The following is an 18,597-nucleotide window of genomic DNA, read 5'->3' as shown; positions in this document are numbered from 1 at the left end:
AGAAAGACAATACATGATTACAATCGAGCCATTCCATGTAAAGATACATGATCAGGGAATAACGTTTAGTTCAAGGTAAAGCCAGCAGAGTCCGATCAAGGATAGTCTGAGTTTCGTCGAAGAACTAGATTCAGGACCGCTCTCTAGTTGTGATAGGATGGTTCAGTTGCCTGATAACAGCTGGGAAGAAACGATCCCTGAATATGGAGGTGGGCGTTTTCACACTTCTGTACCTTTTGGGAGAGGGGAGAAGAGAGAGAGTGGCCAGGGTGAGACTGGCCCCTGATTTTGCTGAGTCTGGAGGTGTGCGTTTTCATTCATTAATTCATTCACGGCCATTCCTATAAGAGATTTAACCGTCGGAAAGCAAATCGATCTCATTTACAATGGAGGACTTCTTTCAACGCCATTTCATATGAGATTTTAATCACAGCAATGATCTTCAGATGCATTAAAATTACAATGAGCAATGTTCAGCTGAAACGTGTATCTGCGGAGAGATAAACCATAACTTCTGGGGGACAATAAAACATAATATTAAACAGCAATTAGGTGGAGAGCATAGCCTTCAAGAAATGAAGGTGTTCCCTGCAAATTAAACATACTTCCTTTAACCATACGCGTACTGCCCATAACCAAGTAACTATACACAAAAGAAGCAATGGTTGCAAATAGACTCAATTAGAAACACAAAGTTAGAGATATGTAACGATACTTACAAAAGTAGTATGAATTTTAGCGCACATGTTTGACTGATTCACTCATTAGCAAAGAGGAATAACAGTACTGCATCCTTTCAATTTAGGTGTTCCAAAAGTCATTCTCAGGAAAATAAACAGCAAAATATGTTCAAAGCACACATTAAAGACGGTTCAAGGGTCTTCAACATAATTGGGTTTGTTCAAATTCTCAAATATAAATAATTCTTATTCCCCAAGGGTGGTCCACAATTCACAATTGTGGAGTGAGATGATCTGGGTGGAAGATTGTCGATGGATCTTCTGTTGACCGATTCTTTGCTGACGTCGCGGGAACGGAGAGAGCTGGCAGCTTTCGAGAGGCGGGACGCTGGCTGCTGAAGAGTTCCCTTCGTAAAGTGATTGTTGCGTATTGTCGCTCAGTGCAAATGGGAAGAGAAGGAGACGAGGTGGACTGTGGCAGCTCTGTCCAATTCCCTGCAGTCATGCTCAGTCATTATCGTAGATGCATTCTGCAATGGCAAAAAAGGAAATAATACCTTGGGATGAGAGTTCTAGATACTGGAAAGAGCGGAGGGTCAAGGCAAGAATGAGTGACCACTTTGCAGAACACCTCCGTAAAACACCTCGGTGTCCTCAATCCACCCAGAAGTGACATAACAAACCATCTCTTTTCCCTGCCAGGAAGATTGCAACCTGTGGCATTCAATATTGAAACAAGGACACAGAGTGCTAGAGTAACTCAGCGGGTCAGGCAGCATCTCTGGAGAACATGGTTAGGTGACGTTTCACAGAGTGCTGGAGTAACTCAGCCGGTCAGGCAGCATCTGTGGAGAACATGGATAGGTGACTTTTCACAGAGTGTTGGAGTAACTCAGCGGGTCAGGCAGCATCTTTGGAGGACATGGATGGGTGACGTTTCACAGAGTGCTGGAATAACTCAGCGGGTCAGGCAGCATCTCTGGAGAACATGGATAGATGACGTTTCAGATTGGGACTCATCTTCAGACTTCTGATGCCCAATCAGCGCCAAAGACCCACATTCGATCCTGAGCCTGGTTGCCTACTGTGTCAGTTTGTACGTTCACCCAGTGACTGTGTGGGTCTCTTCTAGATCCCCCACATCCCAAAGACGTGCGGGTTTGTAGGTTAATTTATTTCTGTAAAATGGCCTTTCGTGTGTAGGGAGTCGATGAGAAAGTGGAATAGCATAGATCGGGTGTGAATGGATGATCAATGGTCGGCGTGGACTCGAAGGGCCGAAGGGCCTGTTTCCATGCTGTATCTTTCAATTCAATCAATCAATCTATTCCTATTTCTAGAAAATTCATCAATATTAGAAGTATTAGAAGTATTAGAAAGGTCTCGACCCAAAACGTCACCTATTCCTTTTCTCCAGAGATGCTGCCTGACCCGCTGAGTTACTCCAGCTTGTTGTGTCTAACCTGAAATGTTAAAGGGGCTGTTCCACTTTGGCGACCTAATCCGCGAGTTCTGGTGAGTTTGCCCTCGACTCATACTCGCAGCATGGTCGACACGAGGTCGTAGGAGGTCTTCGTAACTCTCTTTCATGCTCGAGAGTGGTCTCCGTGTACTCGAGGCATTAGCTGGGTCGCGGCATATTTTTCAACATGCTGAAAAATGCCCCCGAATAAAAAAAGATCGCCATGGAAAAAATGGATACTTTTTTTACTCGTAGGTTTAGTTGTAGTAGGTCGCAGCAGGTCGGGATGTTAGTCGTAGGCAATCGAGGGTAGTCGAAGATAGTCTACCGATGTCAGGCTAACTGATCTAAAATCCTTGTTTTCTCTCTCCCGCCTTTCTTAAAAAGTGGATTTTACCTGGACTTTCAGAAAGTATTTGATAAGGTCCCACATGGAGATTAGTGGGCAAAATTAGGGCACATGGTATTGGGGGTAGAGTGCTGACATGGATAGAAAATTGGTTGGCCGACAGGAAACAAATTGTAGGGATTAACGGGTCCCTTTCAGAATGGCAGGCAGTGACTAGTGGGGTACCGCAAGGCTCGGTGCTGGGACCGCAGTTAATTAAAATATACATAAATGATTTGGATGAAGGGATTCAAAGTAACATTAGTAAATTTGCAGATGACACAAAGCTGGGTGGCAGTGTGAACTGTGAGGAGGATGCTATGAGAATGCAGGATGACTTGGACAGGTTCGGGGAGTGGGCAGGTGCATGGCAGATAAAGTTTAATGTGGATAAATGTGAGGTTATCCACTTTGGTATCAAAAACAGGAAGGCAGATTACAATCTAAACGGCGTCAAGTTGGGAAAAGGGGAAGTATAACGGGATCTGGGGGTCCTTGTGTCATCAGTCTATGAAAGTAAGCATGCAGGTACAGCAGGCAGTGAAGAAGGCGAATGGCATGTTGGCCTTTATAACAAGAGGAGTCGGGTATAGGAGCAAAGAGGTCCTTCTGAAGTTGTACAGGGCCCTAGTGAGACCACACCTGGAGTATTGTGTGCAGTTTTGGTCCCCTAATTTGAGGAAGGACATTCTTGCTATTGAGGGAGTGCAGCGTAGGTTTATAAGGTTAACTCCCGGGATGGCAGGACTCTCATATGCTGCGAGAATGGAGCGGCTGGGCTTGTACACATTGGAGTTTAGGATGAGAGGATATCCTACTATTGAAACATATAAGATTGTTAAGGGTTTGGATACGCTAGAGGCAGGAAACATGTTCCCGATGTGGGGGAATCCTGAACCAGGGGCCACAGTTTAAGAATAAGAACGGAGACGAGAAAATACTTTTTCTCACAGAGAGTGGTGAGTCTGTGGAATTCTCTGCCTCAGAGGGCTGTGGAGGCCAGTTCTCTGGATGCTTTCAAGAGAGAGCTAGATAGGGCTCTTAAAGATAGCGGAGTCAGGGGATATGGGGAGAAGGCAGGAACGGGGTATTGATTGGGGATGATCAGCCATGATCACATTGAATGGCGATGCTGGCTCGAAGGGCCGAATGGCCTACTCCTGCACCTATTGTCTATTGTCTACTCTGGGCCAGAGACTCTGTGCGTCTACCCGATCCATTCCTCTCATGGTTTGCCTACGTATGATAATTAAACACTCCCGTGATTATCTTGTAAAAACAAGTAACTTACACAAAGGGATACAGAGTGCTGGAGTAACTCAGCGGGTCAGGCTCCATCTGTGGAGAACATGGATAGGTGACGCTTCACAGAGTGCTGGAGTAACTCAGCAGGTCACGCAGCATCTCCGGAGAACATAGATAGGTGACGTTTTGGGCCGGGACCCTTCTTCAGACTCAAGTGTATGCATGTTTTTTCTTAAAAAGTGGGATAACATTAGCTACCGTCCAATCCACAGGAGCTGTTCCTGAGTCTATAGAACATTGGAAAATTATCACCAATGCATCCATGATTTCTAGAGCCACTTCCTTAACTACCCTGGGATGCAGACCATCAGGCCCTGGGGATTTATCAGCCTTCAGTCCCATCAGTCTACCCAACACCATTTCCTGCCTAATGTTGATTTCCTTCAGTTCCTCCGTCACCCCAGATCCTCTGGCCACTACTATATCAGGAAGATTGTTTGTGTCCTCTTTAGTGAAGACGGATCCAAAGTACCTGTTCAACTCATCTGCCATTTCCTGTAGGTGAATCGAGTACCAGAGGACATAGGTTTAAGGTGAAGGGGAGACAGATTTAATAGAAATCTGATGGGTAACTTTTTCACACAAAGGTGGTGGGTGCATGGAACGAGAGTGTATGGAGGAGGTAGTAGAGGCAGGGACTATCCCAATGTTCAGGAAACAGTTCGACAGATACATGGATAGGACAGGTTTGGAGGCATATGGACCAAGTGCAGGGAGGTGGGATAGTGTAGCTCGGACATGTTGGCCGGTTTGGGCAAGTTGGGCCGAAGGGCCTGTTTCCACACTGTATTACTCTATAACTGAACAATGAAGTTCATACTTGAAGCAACACTGGAGGTTTGCAAACAGTAAACATCCCATACTCTTCACAATGCACACCTCTAAACATACCTGTATCAATATCATCATAGATCTCGCCATCCCCTTCCACATTTCTGGAAATAAATAAATAAAAGTGTTTTATTATTATATATTCTGGTCAAATTAAAAAGCATTTTATTTTGTGACATAGCTGTTGAGTTTGCCATGTTTCAACTTCAGTCGGCATAAACCTGAAGGCTTCCCACATACTGTATTGAAGAACTGGAGAACACATCGGATGTGATTCCTGTGGTTTCCTGATCTTACACCGAGGATCCAAATACAAATTATTTCCTTCAGTTCTAAATTAATATTCTCCTTCGAGTCACACACCACGGAAACAGGCCCTTCGGCCCAACTCGTCTGTGCTGACCCAGATGCCCCCATCTACGCTCGTCCCAATTGCCCCGCGTTTGGCCCATAACCCTCTAAACCTTTCCTCTCCATCTACCTGCCCCTGTGTCTTTTAATTGCTATCGTTGTACCCGTCTCAACTACCTCCTCTGGCCTCATGCTCCATACACCCACCAACTGCTGTGTGAAAAAGTTGCCCCTCAGGTTTCCCATTAAATCTTCCCCCCCCTCACCTTAAACCTACACTACGTCCTCTGCTTTTGATTCCTGGGTAAAAGACTGTGCTTTCACCTTATCTATTGCCCTCGTGGTTTTAAACACCTCTATAAGATCTTCCCTCAACCTCCCGTACTCCAAGGAATAAAGATCAAGTCTGCTCAACCTCTCCCTGTAGCTCAGGCCTTTGAGTCCTGGCAACATCTTCGGAAATTTTCTCTGCACTCTTTCCAGCTTAACAACATCTTTCCTACAGCAAGAGTGACCAAAACTGAACACTATACTCCGTGTTTGAGAAAGAAGCTGGAAAAATCAAAGGTAGACAAAAATTCTGGAGAAACTCAGCGGGGGAGGCAGCATCTATGGAGAGAAGGAAATAGGCAATGTTTCGGGTCGAGGACCCTTCTTCAGATTGAAGATGGGTCTCAACGCGAAACGTCGCCTATTCCTTCTCTCCATAGATGCTGCCTACACTACACTCCCAAGTGTGGCCTCACCAACATCATGTACAACTGGAACATAACACCCACATTTCTATCCTCAATAGCCTGTCTGATGTACCGAGAGCCTTCTTGACCACCCTATCTACCTGTGACGCCACTTTCAAGGAATTCTTTAGCTGCACTTCTAGATCCCTCTGCTCTGCAACACTGGCCGGGGTCCTACCAATCACCGTGAAAGTCCTGCCCTAGTTTGACTTCCTAAAATGCAACTCCTCACATTTAAAACTCATTTGCCGCTCCTCAGCCCACTTGCCCAGCAGATCAAGATCCCGCTGCAAGCCCTCCCTCTATTATCTGCTTTTGAATTTGCCTCCCCTACAAGATTGCATGATGTAGAAACAAAGAACTGCAGATGCTGGTTCATACACAAAAGGACACAATCTGTCCTGGGCCTCCTCCATTGTCAGAGTGAGGCCCAGCGCAAATTGGAAGAACAGCACCTCATATTTCGCTTGGGTAGTTTACACCCCAGCGGTATGAACATCGGCTTCTCTAACTTCAAGCTTGCTTTCCCTCTCTCTCCATCCCTCCCCCATCCAAGTTGTTGTACTAGTTTCATTGTTCACCTAGTGAGATTCATTACGTGTATAACTCGTTAACATTCTCTGACCAGTCTGACTGCCCTCCTGATTAGATTTTATCTTTATATGCTTCGGTGTCACCTTCCCCTAGCTAACAATGATCTATTCTCACCCGCTGAGTTTCTCCAGCAATTTGTCAACCTTTGTACTCCTAGATCCCTCTGCTCTATAATACTCCCCAGACCCCTACCCTTCACTGTGAAGGCCCTGCCCTGGTATGACTTCTCAAAATGCCACACCTCTCACTTTAATTTAGTTTAGAGAAACAGGCCCTTCGGCCCACCAAGTCCGCACCAACCAGCGATCCCCGCACATTAACACTACCCTACACACACTGGGGACAATTTTTTTTTACATTTACACCAAGCCAATTAGCCTACAAACCTGTACGTCTTTGCAGTGTGGGAGGAAACCGGAGATCTCGGAAGAAACCCACACAGGTCACGGGGAGAACGCACAATCTCCTTGCAGACAAGCAGTCCCGTAGTCAGGATCAAACCTGGGTTACTGGCGCTTGTAAGACAATAGCTCTACCGCTATGCCACCATGCCGTCCTAAACAACTGAATTAAACTTCATTTGCCATTCCTCAGCCCACTTTCCTAACTGATCAAGATCCCATTGTAATTCTTGATAACCATCTTTACAGTCCACAATACCATTTGCCCTAGTTTAAATACCCGAAATGCAATACCTAAACGGCCTGTCCCACTTGGGCGCATTTGCACGTCACGCAGATGGCGCACGAAGATTTTGTACATCCCAAGACGTACAAGATTGATCCCTGGGATGACGGGACTGTCATATGAGGAAAGATTGAAAAGACTAGAAGTCTGAAGATTAAGACTTGTATTCACTGGTTTAGAAGGATGAGGGGGATCTTATAGAAACATATAAAATTATAAAAGGACTGGACAAGCTAGATGCAGGAAAAATGTCCCCAATGTTGGGCGAGTCCAGAACCAGGGGCCACAGTCTTAGGATAAAGGGGAGGCCATTTAAGACTGAGGTGGGGAAAAACGTATTCACCCAGAGAGTTGTGAATTTGTGGAATTCCCTGCCACAGAGGGCAGTGGAGGCCAAATCACTGGATGGATTTAAGAGAGATTTAGATAGAGCTCTAGGGGCTAGTGTAATCAAGGGATATGGGGAGAAGGCAGGCACGGGTTATTGATTGGGGACGATCAGCCATGATCACAATGAATGGCGGTGCTGGCTCGATGGGCCGAATGGCCTCTAAAATCCTAATGTTTCTAAAATCCTGGGGCGCTGCTCGCGACCGCGCATCACTGCGTACGTCACCATGCACCATGCGCGCGCAATGTACACCATGCGCGCATCACGTGCGCATCATGACGCGTGCGTCGTGCATCGTGACGCGCAAATGACGCCCAAGTGGGACAGGGCATTGACACTTACCCGAATTTCCCTCTTCAAAAACTGCAGTTATTTCCCACTCTCGCATTAAAGAGCTGTTACATTTTATTTTAGCTGCATGGAATTGGCTTTCTATCGCTTTGACCTCAAGGAAAGACGCCCTCCATAAAATACTAAAGGTTCAGAAAACGTCAATTGGAAAAGACGGGCAAAAAATCACTGCGTTATGTTATTAAAAAATATACTCACTCTGTGGCTAAGTAGATTTTTTGAACGTATCCAACTGTTTTTCAAAAAGAAGAGAAAGAGTTAAAATAGCAACAAACTTTAGACAAACTGCTTACACTCCATCGCAATAGGAAACGCTAAAAATACTAAATAGACCCATCATATTTCATATCAGGGCAATTTTAATCCATTCTGCTTGCAGAACAGATTAGTAAATTATCCAAGAGAGGCATTCCTTGATTCCTTTCCTCTATCTTTTACTTTAGCTAGAGACAAGGAACTGCAGATGCTGGTTTACGGGGGGAAAAAGACTGAAGTGCTGGAGTAACAGGACGTATGGATTTTGGGGAGAAGGTAAAACTAAGCCATGTGGAGTAGGGGGGACTACAAGGTCGGAGGCTGAGGAGGGCCGACTGCCAGAAGTGATTTATGGAATTTGGACATAGGAACAGAGTCCCCTTATCCTCACCTTTCACCCCATCAGCCGTCCCATACAACACATAATCCTCCGACATTTTCACACCTCTAATGGGATCCCATGGCTAGTCACATCTTCCCATCTCCATCCCTTTCCGCGGAGACCGTTCCCTCCACAAATCCCTGGTTAACTCATCCCTTCTCACCCAAACCACCCCCTCCCCAGGTACCTTCCCCTGTAATCTGCTCTGTCTGTACGTGATCCATAGTCCTCCATTCCCTACATATCCTTGTCCCTGTCTACAAACCTCTTTGAACACCACTATTGTAAGTGCCTCCACCACCACCACCCCTGGAAGTGCATTCCAGGCACCCTCTACCCTCTGTGTTAAACAATTACCCCGCACATCTCCTTTAAACTTTTCCCCCTCTCACCTTAAAGCTCTGCTCCCTAATCTTTGATATTTCCACCCTGGGGAAAACAGATTGTGCCCAGATTCAGGGACAGGTTCTTCCCAGCTGTTATCAGGCAACTGAACCATCCTCTTACCAACTAGACAGCGGTCCTGTACCTCCCATCCACCTCATTGGAGACGTTCGAACTATCTTTAATGAGACTTTATCGGACTTCAATGTTATATCTTTGCACTAAATGTTGTTTCCTTTATCCTTTATATTTACACAGTGGACAGGTTGATTGTATTCATGTATAGTCTTTTTCTTGACTGGATAGTAGGCAAACAGAAGCTTTTCACTGTACCTATACACATGACAATAATAAACTAAAGTAAACTAAAAGGAAATTCAATAATAAAATATGTCTCATCTGAAACTGGTAAAATGCAATATGCTGGAGTAACTCAGCGGGTCAGGCAGCATCTCTGGAGAACATGGATAGGTGATGTCTCACAGAGAGTAACTCAGTGGGTGAGGCAGTTTCTCTGGAACTCAGCGGGTCAGGCAGCATCTGTGGAGAACATGGATAGGTGACGTTTCACAGAGTGCTGGAGTAACTCAGTGGGTCAGGCAGCATCTCTGGAGAATGTGGATAGGTGACGTTTCAGGTCATGAACCTCTTCAAACTCGAATAAATGACCCAAAATATCACCTATCCATGTTCTCCAGAGATGCTGCCTGACACCCTGAGTTACTCCAGCATTTTGTCTTTCACTTAAGATTCCAGCCTCTGCAGTTCCTCATGCCTCTCATCAGATATTATTTATTAAAACAAATGAAATAAACTTACATTTTCCATCTACGTTGCGGCAGAGCAGTTTAACTACATCGGTGTGCTGGACAATGTCTAAAACTTCACCCGCTTTTAGCGGTAGATCGCGGTTGCCCCATTTCTTGTTGGTTAAATTCTGAGCGGCTTGGACAGTTCCTAGAATCCTGATTTCCCCATCAAACTGTTGGAGGCGAGGGAAATAAAAAATGACACTCTGCTTCACATTTCCAGACACTTAACAAAAAACGAGGAATGAGATGCCGTCAACCTTGCCAAGACTCGAAGGGAGAGGTTGAGCAGGCTGGGACTTTATTCCTTGGAGCGCAGGAAGATGAGGGGTGATCTTATAGAGGAGTACAAAATCATAAATCAGGTAGACGCAAGCAGTCTCTTGCCCGGAGTAGGGGACTCGAAAACTAGGTGAGGGGGAGAAAGATTTAATAGGAACCCGAGGGGTAACTTATTTTACACAAAGGGTGGTGGGCGTATGGAACGAGCTGCCGGAGGAGGTAGTTGAGGCTGGTATTATCTCAACATTTAAGAAACATTTAGATTGGCACGTGGATAGGAAAGGTTTAGAGGGATATGGGCCAAATGCAGGCCAGTAGGACTTGTGTAGATGGGACATGTTAGTCGATGTGGGCAGGTTGGGCTGAAGGGCCTGTTTCCACACTGTATCAGTCTATGACAATAAATAATATATGGCAGAGGAGGCAATGTCATTTGGGTATTTTTAAAGTGGAGATAGATGCAGTAGGTTTCTTGATTAGTAAAGCCATCAAATATTATGGGGAAAAGGATGGGGTTGAGAGGGAAAAATAGACCAGCCATGATTATATGGTGGAGCACACTCGGTGGGCCAAATGGCCTAATTCTGCTCCAATGTTTAATTTAGAGATACAGCATGGAAACAGGCCCTTCGGCCCACCGAGTCTATACTGACCAGCGATCACCCGTACATTAGTTCTATCCCACACACTCGGGACAATTTACATAAGCCAATTAATTTACAAATCAGCACGTCTTTGGGATGTGAGAGGAAACCGGGGCACCCGGAGAAAACCCATGTGGTCACGGGGAGAACCTACAGACAGCACCCGTAGTCAGGATAGAACCTGGGTCTCTGGCGCAGTGAGGTGGCAGCTCTGCTGCTGCGCCACCGTGCCGCCCTTTTTAAAATTTTATCCACAGGATAATAATGTCTGATTATTTCTTATGATTATATAAAATTATAAAAGGACTGGACAAGCTAGATGCAGGAAAAATGTTCCCAATGTTGGGCATGTCCAGGACCAGGGGCCACAGTCTTAGAATAAAGGAGAGGCCATTTAAGACTGAGATGAGAAAAAACGTTTTCACCCAGAGAGTTGCGAATTGGTGGAATTCGCTGCCACAGAGGGCAGTGGAGGCCAAATCACTGGATGGATTTAAGAGAGAGTTAGATAGAGCTCTCGGGGCTGGTGGAATCAAGGGATAAGGGGAGAAGGCCCATTGGGGATGATCAGCCATGATCACAATGAATGACGGTGCTGGCTCGAAGGGCCTCCTCCTGCACCTATTTTTTATGTTTCTATGTTATGAACAGAGGGTATTATTTTTTAGCAGAAAGTTTAATGAGCAATTCCATAGAATCGTAAAGAGTTTTGAAGACAGAACACTTACTTTAAATTTTTTCCTGAAGTCTTTTTCCTCTTTCTCTAACTTTTTGATTCTTTTTGGATCCATATCGTCTTTCTTGCCTTTATTTGGCCCAGGTCTCAAACTGTTCAATAGGAAAAAAGAACACGGCTTTAGGAGATTTGACCTTTAACTAAAATCAAAATCAAGGCAGGAGCCTTTCCCGTTGTATTCTCCTCACACACCTCAGTAACACTCGCACCGACTCCCACACTAGGCCTGATCCCGTACAACATTCACCGAGACGATACTAGACACTGAAGATGTGCAAAGTGCTGGAGCAACTCAACGTATCAGGCAGCGTCTCTGGAGACAACGAATGGGTAACATTTTGGGTCGAGACCTTTCTTCAGACTGAACATAGAGGGAGGGAACTGGAGGTAAGGAAAGGCCTGAACAAAGGAGGGCTGGCAACAGATGACCAAGGAAGGGTGGAGCCCACAATGGCCCATTGTTGGCTGGGGAAGAGAATATAGGGAAGGGATACAGGGATGCAAACTTTTCTCCAGAGATGCTGCCTGACCCGCTGAGTTACTCCTTTTTTTTTGTGAACCAGGTTCTGCAGTTCCTTATTTCTGCATTTCACTGCTCCACTATGAAATCTCCCAATGTGTGCCTCCTTGGAAGAGGTTCTCCTCCTCTTTCCGATGGCAGTTCCGTGAGCCCCCCTCTCACTGCTCCCCCTCTGGGATTCCTGGCAGTGTGAAGAAGGTTACCGACCCAAAACGTCACCTATCTTCAGAGATGCTGCCTGTCCCGCTGAGTTACTCCAGCACTTTGTGTGTATCCTTGGTGCAAACCAGCATCTGCAGTTCCTTCTTACGCACTGTGTGTTACACCCCAACTGAAAGGCGAACAGCTGAGTGCTACAATAACATCGCAAAACATTGCAGATACTCAACCAGTCAGGCAGCCTCTGGGGAGAGGGAGAATTAGTTAACTTTTGATGTCAGTCACACTTCATTGCGACGGGCAGAGTGAGTACACAGACCTGTTCAGTGCCAAGTATACTCAGGCCATGGCCAACAGTGGAAAGAATACTTGGCAGTGAACAGGTTAATTGCAGAGAAGGAGAATACCCTTAAGGGCCAGTTCCACTTGGGCGTCATTTGAGCGTCATGCAGGTGGCGCGCGAGGATTTTGAGAATTCCAAAATCCTGTGGCGCCGCGCGCTATCGCCTGTCACTGCCTACGCCACCACGTCTCACCACGCATCATGACGCGTAAATGATGTCGCGTATATGACGTGCAAATGACACCCGTGGGACAGGCCCTTTAGAGTCAAAGAGTCAAATATCACACAAAGTCCCACACCTAGAGTCATACAGCACAGAAACAGGACCTTCAACCCAATTGGTCCAAGACATACAAGACTCCATCTACACTACTCACCTGCCCGCGATGACCCATTCTTATCCATGTACCTGTCCAAATGTCTCTTAAATGTTGCTACTTTCCCTGCCTCAACTACCTCTTCTGACAGCTCGTTCCATACATCCACCACCCACTGAGTGAAAGCGTTACCCCTCAAGTTTTCTTTAAATCTCTCCCCTCTCACCAATATAACACCTGATAACGGAGGGGAAGAAGCTGTTCCTGAGTCTGGTGGTGCGCGCTTTCAAGCTTCTGTACCTTCAGCCGGACGGGAGTGGGGAGAAGAAGGAATGGCCGGGGTGGGACAGGGACAAGTCTTTGATCATGTTGGCTGCTTTCCCGAGGCAGCGTGAAGTGTAGATGGAGTTGATGGTGGGGAGTGTGGTCTGTGTGATGGACTAGACTGCATCTATAACTCTGTGCGATTTCTTGCAGTCTTGAGCAGAGATGCTCCAAAAGCTCAGCAAAAAGACTATACATGATTACCATCGGGCCTTCAACAGTGTATAGATAAATGATAAAGGGCATAAAGTTTAGTGCAAGATAAAGTCCAAAGAGGTAGATGGAAGGCCATAACTGCTCTCTAGTTGGTGATAGGATGGTTCAGTTGCCTGATAAAAGCTGGTAAGAAACTGTCCCTGAATCTGGAGGTGTGTGTTTTCACACTTCTGTACCTCTTGCCTGATGGGAGAGGGGAGAAGAGGGAGTGACCGGGATGAGACTGGTCCTTGATTATGCTGCTGGCCTCGCCGAGGCAGCGTGAGGTGTAGATGGAGTCAATGGAAGGAAGGTTGGTCTGTTCAGTTCAGTTGAGTTGAGTTTTGTTTATTGTCACTTGTACCGAGGTACAGCAAAAAGCTTTTGTTGTGTGCTAACCAGTTGGAGGAAAGTCAATACATGATTACAATTGAGCCATCCACAATGTACAAATAAATGATAAAGGGAATAACGTTTAGTGCAAGATAAAGTCCAGTGAGGTACGATTGAAGATGGTGCAGTGGTCCTGAGAGTTGGACAATCGACAGGTCTGGGAGGAGATCATAAGGAGAAAAGTTAAAGTAAGAAATGCTGCTGTTGGTGTAGAGGTTCAAAACTGTGGAGCGAATGTAATGAGTGATTGCAGATCCACATCTGGAACCAGCACACGGAGAGTCACCAGACTTGGGCCTAGTGTTGCCAACATTCCCACTCCCAATTAAGGGACAAAAGGTCAAAATAAGGGGCAAATTCCGAACGGCAATTCGTTGACCGACTCGGCCGTGGCTGGGTGAATGATGAGTTGGTCCGGGTGCTGGACTGCACACAAAGCCCAGCCGGCGGGCCAGCTGAGGAGTTTTGGCCCCGGCACCCCATCCAACTCATGAACCGATGATCGGCCATGAGAAGGAGGGGTAGTGGTGGTGTTTGTGATAAGCGAAGGTCGGACAGCTGGCCGGGCTGCCGACCGACGGGGTCACGGGCGAGGCGCTGCTGCTGCTGCACTCCATGGGCTGCACTACGTCGGGACAGGTGAGGCAGGGCCGGGCGCGGCGCTCTGACCCGACACTCCCCTCGACCAGAGTAGTAGCAGTCAAATACGGGACAAGGGTGGTCCCATATGGGACAAAGCAATTTAGCCCAAAATACGGGACAGTTGGCAACCCTATTTGGGCGCCATCTTGGAATATCTGCATACTCCTCAGGAAGTAAAGCTTGGTGTGACTTTTTGGCTGTTGCTTAAATGTTGTTGGGCCATGACAGATCGTTATATTGGAAAAGATCAAAAAACTCAAACCATCAGAACGAGCCTGAGAAATTACACTTTGATTTGTCAGTTTAGTTTAGTTTATAGTTTAGTGATATAACGTGGAAACAGGCCCTTCGGCCCACCGAGCCCCCACCGACCAGCGACCCCACGCACATTAACACCATTCTACACCCACTAGGGACAATTTTTACATTTTCCAAGCCAATTAACCTACAAACATGTACATCTTTGGAATGTGGGAGGAAACCGAAGATCTCGGAGAAAACCCACGCAGGTCACGTGGAGAACGTACAAACTCCGTACAGATAGCACCCGTGGTCAGGATCGGACCCGGGTCTCTGGCGCTGTGAGGCAGCAAAATCTACCATTGTGTCACCATGCAGATTTACGGATAAATCAGTGATCTTCCACCTGGGCAGATCAATGGTTGCCCTAGACAGCAGCTTACTAGCATGGGCAGACCGAGTGTAGAGTCATGTTAGAATCAAATGCCGAGCTGTGTTCTGCTATTCTGCTTAAAGAAATAAAGAAGTGATCCAGGAATCTGCAAAGCCAAGATCCTTTTCCATTCGTTCTCATGCCATAAAAAACAAATCACATCTCTTCTCATTCATCTCCATTTTATATACAGTAAGCTCTTTTCCAATGTAGAGAGCATACTAACTGCTTGCGTCAAGGTCTGGTTCGGCTACTTAAACGCCCAGGAACAAAGGAGATTACATAGAGTGGTGGACACTGCCCTGGTCCATCACGGGTACTCACCTCCCCACCATCGAAGGGATCTACAGGAGGTGCTGCCTCAAAAAGGCAGCCAGCATCATCAGTGACCCACACCACCCTGGCCACACTCTCATCTCACTAAACCATCGGGAACAAGGTACAGGGTTCTAAGAATTGTGATAGCGCATGGAACAGTACAAGGACAGGCCCTTCGGCCCACAATGTCTGTGCTGAACATGATGTCAGGACCGACTCTTATCTGTCTGCACATACAGTGATCCATGTTCCTCCATACCCTGCATATCCACGTGTCTATCCAAAAGCCTCCTAATTGTCACTATTATATCTAGCTGCTTGCCAGCAAATGTGAACCGTACACTGCGGATGGCTTGATTGTAATCATGTATAGCCTTGTCTTTGACTGTATAGCACACAACAAAAAGCTTTTCACTCTACCTCGGTGAATTAAAGCAAACTAAACTCATAAATACAACACCGGTCAGGCAGCATCTGTGGAGAACATGGATAGGTGACATTTCACAGAGTGCTGGAGTAACTCAGCGGGTCAGGCAGCATCTGTGGAGAACACGGATAGGTGAGTTCCGGGTCGAGACCGTTCTTCAGACTCACTGTCGGACTCCAGTTTTTACTGTACCTCGGTAAACGTGACGATAATGAAACTAAACCTAGACCATCACAAACAGGCCAAATGGTCACCGGTGCTGCCTCCTTAGTTTGGTGGGTGGCAGAAGCTGCCAGAGGCTGTGACCTACAGGTCTATCACTCTATGGATGCGGGATTAGTAGACTATTTCTGTACAAAATGCTAATCGGGGATGTGCATGGGTATGACTGTACTAGACTGGACTCATCCAGTGAGCAGCGCTGAACTACGATAGAGTCATAGACTCATAGAGTGATACAACGTGGAAACAGGCCCTTCGGCCCAACTTGCCCACACCAGCCAACATGTCCCAACTACACTAGTCCCACCTGCCAGCATTTAGTCCATATCGCTCTAAACTTGTCCTATCCATGTACCCGTCCAACTGTTTCTTAAATGTTGGGATAGTCCCAGCCTCAACTACCTCCTCTGGCAGCCTGTTCCATGCACGCACCACCCTTTGTTGAAAAAGTTACCCCGCCGATTCCTATTAAATCTTTTCCCCTTCACCTTGAACCTATGTCCTCTGGTCCTCGATTCCCCTACTCTGGGCAAGAGATTCTGTGCATCTACCCGATCTATTCCTCTCATGATCTTATACACCTTCATAAGATCACCCCTCATCCTCCTGCGCTCCAACGAATAGAGACCCAGCCTACTCAACCTCTCCCTACAGCTCACACCCTCTAGTCCTGGCAACATCCTCGTAAATCTTCTCTGAACCCTTTCAAGCTTGACAACATCTTTCCTAACCATGGTGCCCAGAACTGAACAAAATACTCTAAGAGCAGTCTCACCCTCTACCCCATTGATGATTCTCGGACCAGCCTTGATCGGATTTTGCTGGCTTTACCTTGCACTAAACGTTATTCTCTCATCATGTATCTGTACACTGTAAATGGATCGATTGTAACCATGTTTAAAAGGAACTGCAGATGCTGGAAAATTCAAAGGTAGATAAAAATTCTGGAGAAACTCAGTGGGTGAGTCAGCATCTATGTGTTGCCTTTCCGCTGGCTGGATAGCACGCAGCAAAAGCTTTTCATTGTACCTCGGTGCACGTGACAATAAACTAGACTGGACTGAACTGGGATTTCACTGTGCGCCTACACTTGGCAGATGTGACCAGGCATGGATATCGCTATCAAAATATGGAGGGGACTGGGGGACAAGGGGGGGAAACCATTTTTAGGCGGCCGCACACACGCACACACATACGCGAGGCTATGGAGGCTCAATCCAGTGCTAAATGCAGCTCAACCCTGCCTGGCTCGCCGGGTTAACCTACAGCCCTGCCTGGACTGACGGGACACCAGCGCTGCTTCTCCGCGCTGGCTGTAAACCTGGGCCATATTTCCCGCAAGTCCAGGCAGGGCTGTAGGTTAACCCGGCGGGACAGGCACAGTTGAGCTTGGTTTAGCTCTTTTTCTCTACGCTGGCTGTGGGCCTGGGGGCACAGTTCCTGTCTAACCCCAACGTCTCTGGCCATTGCCTGCTGACTGACGTCTCTCTCGCCCAGTCGGCGCCCTAGATCAGTAATCCTGCCCCCACTTTCGCGCGGAAAGCGGAGATTTCATCGGGTTTTAAAATCCGGATTACAAAAAAGGGGGGAGAGGGGGACGGGGGACGTGTCCCCCCCTGGCCCCACCAGGATTTCCACCCCTGGATGTGATATTAAAAGCACCTTTGAAACATTGAGGCAGCTTTGGGAGCTGATTATCGCCGGGGCTGGTTGGACTGTACCTGAATTCGGGAGGCGGTGGTGGGAAATCTTCTGCGCTGACATCGTCGTAGACGTCTTCACCCCCTGGGGGAGAGAACAAGAGGCAGGCGTCAGCAAAACAACTGCAGCTGAGAGTGAAAGATACTTCACCACAGCAAAAGCCCCAGTCCCCAGCCAACCACAAAAAGCTTTTCACTGTACCTCAGTACACGTGACAATAAACCAAACTGAGGTACAGTCGGACAAACACTTGGCTTTAAGCATGTGGCAGCCGGTTAACTTTGCAAAAGACCAGTGTACTTGATGCTAAAGTCTTCTCCAATTTCATTGACTTCTCCAATTTCAGGTAGTTCCTGCTTTCTCCCTCTTTCCCATCCCCTTCCCAGCTCTCCCACAGCCCACTGTCTCTGCCTCTTCCTTTCTTCTTGTCTTCCACAGTCTTCCACACCTAACATCAACTACGACTAGCTATAATAATAATAATAATTTTATTTATAGAGCACTTTAAAAACAAACATAGTTGCAACAAAGTGCTGTACATCACTAATCATTGACAAAAAAGTTAATACACACCAAAAATAACAATCAAAAGAAATAGTAGGAAAAGACATGTAAAATAAAGAAACATCAAAAACACCAAAAACAGAAGCAAAGTCTCAGGCATGGTCAAAGGCCAGGGAGTACAAATGTGTTTTAACACTGGATTTGAAGATGGACAGTGAGGGGGCCTGTCTGATGTGCAACGGCAGGGTGTTCCAGAGTGCCAGAGCAGCAACAGAGAAGGCTCTATCCCCTCTGAGCCTCCGACTAGACATCGGTACCTCCAGGAGCAGCTGACCAGCTGACCTGAGAGACCGGGCAGGAGGGTATGGGTGGAGCAGCTCAGAGAGGTAAGGCGGGGCGAGCCCATTCAGAGATTTAAAAACAAATAACAGTATCTTAAAATGAACTCGAAAGTGCACCGGGAGCCAGTGTAGGGAGGCCAGAATTGGCGATATGTGCTCCCTCTTTCGAGTCCCTGTTAAAAGGCGAGCAGCAGCATTCTGAACCAACTGGAGACGAGCCAGTGAAGAACGAGCAACTCCAAAATAGAG

The 18,597-nt window shown here is 46.8% G+C and overlaps 1 protein-coding gene across 2 annotated transcripts in view; it reads right to left on the bottom strand.

Annotated features, from left to right (window-relative positions):
- Positions 1-218: 218 nt before the first annotated feature.
- Positions 219-18,597, bottom strand: part of LOC129695276 (FYN-binding protein 1) — a 99,071-nt gene continuing 80,692 nt past the window's right edge. For both annotated transcript variants that reach the window (XM_055632071.1, XM_055632072.1), the window contains 6 exons: positions 17,524-17,587; positions 11,262-11,361; positions 9,618-9,780; positions 7,976-8,009; positions 4,727-4,770; positions 219-1,210 (listed from right to left, as the gene is read on the bottom strand). In XM_055632071.1, coding sequence (XP_055488046.1) covers positions 1,188-1,210; positions 4,727-4,770; positions 7,976-8,009; positions 9,618-9,780; positions 11,262-11,361; positions 17,524-17,587 — 428 coding nt within the window. In that variant the 3' untranslated portion in view covers positions 219-1,187. The remainder of the gene's footprint in view (positions 1,211-4,726; positions 4,771-7,975; positions 8,010-9,617; positions 9,781-11,261; positions 11,362-17,523; positions 17,588-18,597) is intronic.

This window comes from Leucoraja erinacea, chromosome 3 (genome assembly GCF_028641065.1).
Source record: "Leucoraja erinacea ecotype New England chromosome 3, Leri_hhj_1, whole genome shotgun sequence".
NCBI classification, from domain to species: domain Eukaryota; kingdom Metazoa; phylum Chordata; class Chondrichthyes; order Rajiformes; family Rajidae; genus Leucoraja; species Leucoraja erinaceus.
The sequence above is the reverse complement of the archived record's forward strand: the minus strand, read 5'-3'. Positions and strand labels throughout refer to the sequence as shown.